Source organism: Gavialis gangeticus, unplaced genomic scaffold (assembly GCF_001723915.1).
Source record: "Gavialis gangeticus isolate Ggan-Ray unplaced genomic scaffold, GavGan_comp1, whole genome shotgun sequence".
NCBI lineage: Eukaryota > Metazoa > Chordata > Crocodylia > Gavialidae > Gavialis > Gavialis gangeticus.
Window position 1 is genome coordinate 29,320,588 of NW_017729008.1, and position 9,600 is coordinate 29,330,187.

The 9,600-nt window shown below is 42.2% G+C and overlaps 1 protein-coding gene across 1 annotated transcript in view; it reads right to left on the minus strand.

The window, feature by feature from the left end:
• KIAA1324L (KIAA1324 like) overlaps positions 1-9,600 on the minus strand; it is a 112,559-nt gene that overhangs the window by 3,087 nt on the left and 99,872 nt on the right. The window contains exons 18-20 of the mRNA XM_019509512.1: positions 8,423-8,549; positions 7,119-7,297; positions 5,980-6,145 (exon numbers count right to left, since the gene is read on the minus strand). Coding sequence (XP_019365057.1) covers positions 5,980-6,145; positions 7,119-7,297; positions 8,423-8,549 — 472 coding nt within the window. The remainder of the gene's footprint in view (positions 1-5,979; positions 6,146-7,118; positions 7,298-8,422; positions 8,550-9,600) is intronic.

Here is a 9,600-nt window from a genome sequence, read left to right on the forward strand (position 1 = left end):
GAGATCAATCAGCTATTTTGTTGGAATTTTTTATTAGCCTTTTTGTAAACTGAAGAAAAAATGTCAACTCAAAGCCTTCTCACCCAAATAAGACTGTGGCAGCTGACTCAAAGTGGTTTCTGTATTCATGTGTTATGTTTTGGGGTATTGGACACTGTTCTCCAATATAATGTATTTAACATTACTGATTTAAATAGTATTTTTCCAAGTTGATACTTGCTAGCATAGATCAGATCTGAATCTTAGACAATGAAATTCCATAGCTCCTAGGTCAACTTCGTGCCCGATTTGTCTGAAGACACTGCGAAGTAGAGTAAGCAAAATTTACCAACTATAAGAATTCACAGCTAATGCCAAATAGCCTTGACTTTTGAAGTAAGAATCTACCTGAGAGAAGATAAATGTCCCAGAATCTCCTAAATTAATCACCTTGGGCACTTTTACACAGAAGATGCTTTAACTAAAGCACCTCTGGGAGCCACTCTAATTAAAGTGCCCACAGCTTCTCATATATCCGGGTCCCCGTGCTTCAAAATGGTGGTGGGGGCACTTTAACTAAAGCCCATTGAATGAGCTGTTCCCCCGAGCACTACCAGGAGTAACTAGGAATAACGGCCATAAGTTGACTGAGGGTAGGTTCAGGCTAGACATCAGGAAGCACTACTTCACTGTCAGGGCAGCTAGGATCTGGAACCTACTTCCAAGGGAAGTGGTGCTCGCTTCTACCCTGGGGGTCTTCAAAAGGAGGCTAGATAGACACCTTGCTGGGGTTGTTTGACCCCAGCATTCTTTCCTGCCCATGGCAGGGGGTTGGACTTGATGATCTGCTCAGGTCCCTTCCAACCCTACTAACTATGAAATTATGATGCTGATACACGAGACACAGAGGCTGAGTGCATAAATTAGCATACTCCAGTAGATTTGATTAATTGAGTCTGCTCTGACACACTGCAATTACAGTGCATTGGAGCAACCTCCCTGCATGTCTACAGGCACCCCTTGAGAGTAAATTAATAATACAGACTACTCCAGCCTATGACTGGTTGCTCCCTACAGACCTACTAGAGAGAAGCAATTTGCCAACAGAACATCACCGCCTGGTTCCTGGACTGCAGTTCCAAATTGCAAAAGAACCAAAGAACTTGCAAGACCCCTAGTGTCTTAATTTTACAGTTTTTATATTAAATTATGGTGCGGATATAAAAGGGTAACTGTAGGCACAAATGTGTAAGCACCCATGAAGTCCACATGAAGAAGCTGCCTGAAAGTTAAGTTTCCCAGGTGACAATCCTAAACCTACTCATTAGCACTTGTTGTGTGTTCTGTCTTCAAATTCTGAGAAACTTGTAATCTCCAATATCTGCTAACAAAAGCTGTGGAATTTAAGATTATCAAAAGTGATCCGTTAAAGTCTTTTATAACTGCTCTGTTGTAGGGAGGGGGGTAGAGGGGAAGGGGTAGCCACCACACAAAAATAAAATTATAAGGAAGAAGCATTATAATTAGCTCTGAGAGAGTCATTTGGTTTCAGCATTAAGATATTCAACTACCTCCACATTACAGGTTTGACTGACTTTGGAAAAATATTTCAGTTATGATTTATAACTGAGCTAGCAGCTACCTCCTTTGAATCCTATTTAAAATTATAAAATTTCAGCGTTTAGCATTAATTTGTTTTAACCTCAATCCAGTACTGAAATTAAATCAATAACTTGACCTTAAATTGATAGTTACATTGTTTTACTTTGGTTTTAATTTCGTATTACTAAGAATAACTTGGATTATAGGTTTTCTTGATTTTTATTTGTTGCGTTTCCTTAAATGTTTTACTAGCATTTATGAAACTGATATGGAGCCATAAGTCTCTAGCTAAGCAATTTGCATCGTTTGATAACCTTTACAGATATAAGCCACTCAACCTAAAACCTTGACCAGCTCCTCTTAATTAGTTAGTCCCTACAACATTTGTCAAACATTTATACTTACACAGCTCTTGTCCCATCAAGGCTTACAAACTCATGTCACTTTAGACATGTAAGGAGAACAATAGGCTTCAAGGGGACAGCTTGTAACCATGTCTGAAAGATCAGGGCCTTGACCTGCTTTTCATAAAATATCTGTCCAAAAAACCATGGGGATTTCTTCTCAATGCTCTCATTTTGCTGACAGCACTACAAATAGATTTTCCTTTATTTAAAGAAACTCTTTAGAATATAGCAAGTGCAAAAGTGGAAAAAGAAAATACCTTATTTTTTTTTGCATATAACAAACCCTGGAATATAAGACGCATCTTGTTTTTGAAAGGCAGAACAAAAAAAGATCTTTTCTTGTAGTAACTGAGTAGCAGCAGCTAGGGAGCCTAGCCTGCTCATGGCCCTGCTCCCTATGGATCACTGGAGATTTTAATTTTGGGTTTAGCAGATAAGCAGTGGATCCTGCTCTTACCATAATTCTGCTATATAATGTGCCCTCTGATTTCCAGCAGTTGCTTTTTGAGGAAAAGGTACGCACAGTATGTGAAACATATGGTACTTATTCACACGTTGTATAAATACCTTGTAGGCCCCCTTGTGCCTGGAAGCCACTAAGGCCAGGAACTTGTTGAAACAAACAGGACGTTGAACATTTATGTGGACAGTAATATGAGTTAACAGAATCAGGGGGAGGAATTCTATTTCCCTTTGTGCACCTAAATGGCAGTATTCTAGTCATGCAAAAATATAGAACTCTTGGTTCCAAAATGATACCTTTTATTAGACCAACTGGGAAATTGCAAAAAAAAAATCCTCTTTTTTGCAAGCTTTTGGGCTCATGCACCCTTTGTCAGGCTCAGGGAAAGTTCAAGACAGTAAAAAGTCCCCATATGTAGGAAACAAACTTCATTTTTGTACAGTATCCTAGTCATGCACCTCAGTGTTTTGGACCCTGCCTCTGCACCATGGACACATAAGCCTGTTCACATGGATTGAGCATGCAGAGTTGGCAACACACTGGCCATGAAAGAGTAGGTTCCCTCCCCCACACATTTTGTTTTAGTCTCAACAGCTGATCAGTTAAGTTTTTAGGCCAGGAAATAGGAAGCTAGGTTCTAGCCTTCTTCCCATCCCCTCCTCTTGCAACTAGAGTGGTCTCAGATCCTGAGTCCCTAGCACTGTGCACCAATTACCACATGGCAGGGTAGGTGTTAACCAGCTACTGTTCCAATTCAAAATTCCCCTGGTCCTCATTTTTCCTCTTTTTGAAAATAGGCACTATTTTAGCACTTCTTTAGGAAGTGTTGACAGAGCAGTTAAGGCACCTCCCTCTCGCTCCAGAGGTATTTATTTGAGCATTGTTTGCAACTTCCAAAAAGAATCATAGTTTGCAGCTGTGTCCAGGGACTGCCAGACCTGACAAAAGCCACCTTGCTCTCTTCTCTGTCATGGGCTATGGGAGTGTGAATACATTAACCATTCCAGCCTGATGGGCCCTGTAGGCACAGGCAGACCCATGCCCCACCTTTCTTCAATTATTTTCTCTCTCCTTGGGGAAAAAGAACAGAAAGAAAGAAAGATGTGGTGAGGATTGTGCGTCCCCATCTTTGGCATTAATGAAGAATGATGCTTATAACATTTGGTTTAAGAAATAAATAATACATTCCAGTTATCTGCAGGGATAAGGACAGAGACTTAAACAAGCTAATGAGGTACTGGAAACTGAGTTTGCCAGCTTTGATTATCCAGCAGGCAAAATACACCAGCCTAGAGATATCTGACAGGCTTATTTTAAAAAGGAAACAGAGTACAGGCCAGGCTGCTCAAATGAATACAGAAATTTGACTTAAGAATAGGATGACTATGGAGTTCAGGAGGTGGAGTGGTCTCCATTCTGGATATGAAATATGAAGTGATTTTTTTAAACTTTAAAACCTACTTTCCTAGCAATCCCTCTTCTTTTTTCCTAATGATTAAGGGGCAAATGATGCCAACGTGATCAGCAAGGCCAGTGCATTTGCTGTGTCTCCTCACAATACTAAACGCTACACGCAGCAGTAGAGCTGACGCAACATTTCACCACGTTCAGCCATGGCAAGCTGATGCTTTTCACAAACAATTCTAAATAACTGCCTTTTCCCAGGGTTTAAAATTGAACAATTTGAGAGAAAAAAATTGGAAAATGACCACACTATTTTTAGAAGGAAATTTGAGATTTTTAGTATTTAGAAGCTTTTGGGGTTTTTTCCCCCCATTTTGAAGCTCTGTGACTTTCACAAAGATGAATAACTGGGAAATTTCCAGAATGGGAAGAGGAAAAATAATTTTAAAAATTGGAATGATTGAAAGGAAAGAGAGACAACAGGGGGAGAAACCACTATACATCATTCATTCTGTTGCACTCGGTGGCAAAATGGAAAATAAGGAATAAGATAAAGGGGGAAAAAAGACCCAAATCTAAAAACTGCAAATCTGAAAACACTGAAAGACAGGGTTCTACATGAAAAGGGCAGCCAGGATTATTCAACACTAAATCCCTGCTCTAAAACCCTGCTGAAGCCAAGAAGGTCTTTTTATTGACTTCCAGAAGCTATGGATAATGGTAAAGTACTCACAGGCTCTACCTTAGGATCTCCCTGTCCTCTACTTCTGTCTAGTTTTTGTCTATTTAGGGCCCAGTTCTCCAAACATACTGATGCCTTGCTTATTAGTGGGTAGAGATGGGCTGATTCAGGGCAGTAAGCACCACACTACATGGTAGGCATTTGTTGATATGAATCTATAGACTGGAAGTCCATGGTTCCTAAAATGTGATCCCTAGGCCCCTTCTACACATTACAAGGATTGCACAATTAACTGGTTAATTGCACAATTACCTCGAGACCAGCTACAGGTGCAAAGTAGCTGTCACATGATAAAAAGCTCCAAGCGGCTATAAAGTTAAGACCTTAAAAATGTTCCCTAACTTCCTACCTGGTTGCTATCGAGCTTTAATTTGCATGTGTAGCAGGGTCTTTCCTGTGACTGGGAGCCATGCCAGTTGACAGGGCTCCCAGCTACAGGGGGGGCACCAACACCTGGGATGAAACCCCTGAGACCAAGGGATCATGGCTGCTGTGATCCCAAGGTCTGGTAGTTTGTGAAACCCCCAGGCCCACAAGAGGCTTGTGGACCCAGCTGTGCCTCACCTGCAGCTGGGACCCAGAGTCCCACAGCTGTCACCTCTGGGTCCCCACTGTGTCTTACTCTCTCAGTCCTGGCTGTGTGTGGCCCCCACAGCTGGGAGCCCCCTTAGCAAAGGGAGTTCCCAGTTGTAGGTGCCTGCTTCTTGCCAATGCAAGGGAAGCCCAGGATAGGGCCCCCTTACACCTGCAATAAGGCATGATTGGATCTAATGCGGGAACCCACAACCTACATTTATGATTCACACCTCCTGCCAAGAACACGTGGCATGGCAGGAGGCACAATTGTGTGGATCACAGATTACATCCAATCATGCCTTTACCTGCACGTGTAGAGGGGGCCCTAGATTAGCAAAGGTCTACAGAACACCATCAGCAGCTGCTGCTCTCCTTCATTATCTTCCCCTTCCATGATACAATGGCTGTCAGTAGCTGGAAGGTCACACTGTCATCGCTCATTTGGAATATTTATACTCCACGGAGAACTGACTGGGCACACTTTGCTTTCTGCATATTAAATTTCTATGGAAAAGGACTAATGTCATAGCTTCAGGGATAGCATTTAAAGAGAGGTGACTCTGGCAAGTGTCAAGATGGAGGTGTCCATCAATCTCTTTTCAGATGTGGTCCACATTATGAGGATCCTTACAACAAAGCTGTTTAGGGAAGAGCCGGCAGTGCTTACTTCCATAAACAATTCCATTGATTTCAATGGAATCACTATGGCGACAATGAAATGTGCATTTGCAGGTTTCTGAAGCGCTATTAAAAGTAGCACTGCTACACAATCATTTTCAACATTCCTAATAAATAATAATGCTCACCTTTGTTGCCAATGATTTGAGCTTTCCCAGAAGTGACTGTTTATTTGAATATACTATTTCCTCTTCGTTATCTTCCCCTTCCATGATAGCACAGCTGTCAGCAGCTGGGAGCTCACACTCTTTTGAGTTTGCTGTCATCACTAATTTGGAATATTTATACTCCAGCCTAAAGGTATAAACACAGACAGTTATGGTTTCTTTTTTTTCGCCTGCTCAATGTCCCATATTCTAGCATTATGCAGACGGTGCAGATCTTCATAATTTTATCTGCAGCTACTCCTCCAAGTTAATTGTTAGGCATTTCTTCAGAATTGGAAGTTATATTTTAAGAACCAGAAATAAGAAACATGCCGAGAACTGCATTAGCAACTCGCTTTCTATTTTGCAAACTAGAGCAAACCCCATAAAATCTTTAAATCAAGATCCATGTGTCCCTCTATGTCAGTGGTTCCTAGTCTTTTTAAACCGGGGTGTCCAAACTTTTTCAATGTGGGGCCAGATCATGAACTTTTTATCACCCAGTGGGCCGGCGAGCCATATTCAAAGACCTCACAGGAAGCGATGTCACATCATCCCCTCTCCCCCCACCCAATGAAAGTACAGTGTTTACTTTCGTTTCCCGTCGCAGCCCCTCGGGCCTCAGAAAACAGCTTGGAGGGCCGCATGTTGGACAAGCCTGTTTTAGACTAATGGACCACTGTCAACACTCAAAATTTCTCAAGACACATTTATCCAGAGAAAGCCATTGGATCCTAATGGCCTTGTATGGGGGTCACAGTCTAGAAACCACTACTCTTAATCAAACTGAAACTGTAAGCTTAAGGCAGGAATCAGTAGATACAGGTAGATGATTCCAATGGTTCTTTCTGGCCTGAAAATCTATGACTTCATAAGTATATATTACATCAGGGCTTAAAAGAATCTTTAACTATCAGGGGTTAAGAGGAATATCCGCACTGGCATATTATTCCATGCTTGCCTACTTTGGGATTTGTGTTACCTTTCTGTTAGAGACAAAAAACTAGAGGAGATGATTCAAGTTGGCGTTTCCTATACTGTTCCAAAGTGCACAGGAAGCAGAGCCTTTCCAGAGATCTCAGTGAGTTCTGGCTCATGTTACCTCAGTGCTTAACACTTACTTCTGATTCTTCTTCCAGAAGTAGCAGGTCAAGGCTATGAGTAGGACAGCTGTGAACGCCCCAACACCTGCTCCAACTTTTAACCAGAAGTCCACTGTTTCGCAGGTACTGATCCTTTTCTCTGGCAAGGAAACCCCTTTGATGCACTGCTTTGGCTCATTCCATACATACAGGATCTCCTGGAAAGAGAATGAAAGGATATGATAAAGTGGCTCAAATTCAGAGACTCATGATGGATAGTCTGAGAAGATGACAAGATGTTTGAGAGAGAGGGTACCTGGAGAGAGGAGATATTTACTCTTTAACGAGTCTTCTCATTTTTTTGGTCAAATCAGAGTCAGACTGCACTGCACTGCATACATTTTCGCCACTAAGATGGCATTAAGGGGCCATAAACTGGTTAAAAATGCCCAAAAAATAATTCCTCTGTGAACAAGGATTTCCTGCTGCCAACCTGTGTCTGTAACCCTCCATCTCACTCAGCATAGAGAGTGGATTGGGGAAGGTAGGGAAGGGATGTGTGGCATGTGGGAGGGTATATGGCAGTAGCTTACTAGAGGGGTAGGTGATGGGGGCATGAGCCCTAGGGACTGATAAAGATAGGGGTGCTGGAACTGAGGCTTGGGGGGATGCTAGAATAGAAGCAGTTACTCTGCTAGTCTAGCAGCTGCAAGCTATGGCTGTGTGGGGAGCGGCTGGGAATTGGGTAGCAACATCAAGGCGGTTCTTGGGTCCTGCTAGATAAGTGCTGAGAGAGAAAGAAGCAAGAGGTGAAGACAGGGGGGTGTCCCTCTGCTGCCAAATTAGGAGTTGTATTTCTTCACTCGGCATTTCATTTGGTAGCACCTCTCAAAAGAGAGGTGGGGACACCTTCCCACATAGCTGTCAGGCATCTAGACTGGCTCTGGCTCCACCATGGTCTTTTCCTCTCTGCAGAACTAGATCCCAGCCGCTGCCAGGACCCGAGAGCCCCTGCCTTTACCACTTAGGTCCTGGACACCACCCAGAGCCTCAAGCATGCCCCTGGGTGCCTCTGCAACTTAAGGGCAACAAAGGAACTTGGTATGCCTCTCAGATGTGGACTAGCACAGACTTGACATGAAGGACCCTGAACTAAAGGACCAACGTATGATAGCCTAGAAAACACTTCAGACTTCAGAGAGCTGGAGAATCAGGGAGCGCTACAACACCGCACTGTGCATGCTGGTGCAGAATCCTGTGGTGCTGACAAAGGCAGTTCAACAGTGGCCAACAGCTCCACAAAACCATCCTGTTTGATTATTTATCAGGCATCAGCCTCATACCTGAAATCCTTTTTTGCAAGCTCCCTCAATCTCATGGTAGTCATGCTCCATGCACAAAGGGCAGGCTTCAGCACTTTCCCACATGAAGTAGAATGTGCATCCATCACAGGTGCCGGCAGGGCACAAGCTGGGAGAAAAGCAAAGCAAAGCTTGGTTACCATTTGTGACACAGATGTCTATCCTGGGGGGTAGAGAAATGGCCCACCTCCTGTACAGCCAGCCTGTTGCTGAAGAATGCTAATGACCATTACAACAAATTACCCTCCACTAATTCAATGTTTTAAAAAAAATCAAAATTCCCAGAGAAAGATTTTGCAGGCAATGGAACACCTTGTTCCGTTGTGTCAAATTTAAAAAGTGACTTGGATGTCAAATTTCTGGAAATAATAGTGTGATTATGAGTGTGATACAGGAACTTCTACTGAACAGAATGAAAAAGTACTTAAACCTATATTGAAGTTAACGGATTTATTCCAGATTTGCAAAATTACCGATAAAGTCAGATTCTCACCAATTGTGCCAATCTAATCTCCTTAGTAGCCATGGTCTGTCACTGTGAGATATGGAATACTGTGTGAGGTAGATCTGTGATCTTTTTAGGTTGTTAGGTTACCTTTTGGAAATACCCTCAAAATCATTTTAAGATGAACATATTAAGGGTGACCATATGTTCTGGTTTGGCTGGGACAGCCCAGATTTCAGAGGCCAGTCCCAGCGAGCCAGTGGAAATTAAAATGAGCGTCCCAGGTACAAAGGCAGAGCAATAGGAGCTCTGAAATAGGAAGCCCTAGCAGACTGCAAAATTGCATGATTAGTGGAATGACCATTAACAGTAATTGTTACTTCACCGGTCACTGTTGACACCTGTGCAGTAAAGAACATGGATTTCACATCATTTCATATTTTATATATTTTAAGCTGTTTTGGTTGCATCCATTTCTGATTTGCAGGGATCCTGGTCTTCTCCAATTTAAAAAAAATCCCCAGTTTTGGGGTTATAAAAAGTAACCCAAAATCCACATTTTCCCACGATGAAAACGAACCACCACTAATATGTAGATAGATAGATAGGTATAGTAGTGTTTCATATATATACACATACATATATTATATACACATACCTAATATATATACACACACACACTTATTTTTTATTTTTATATATATATATATATATA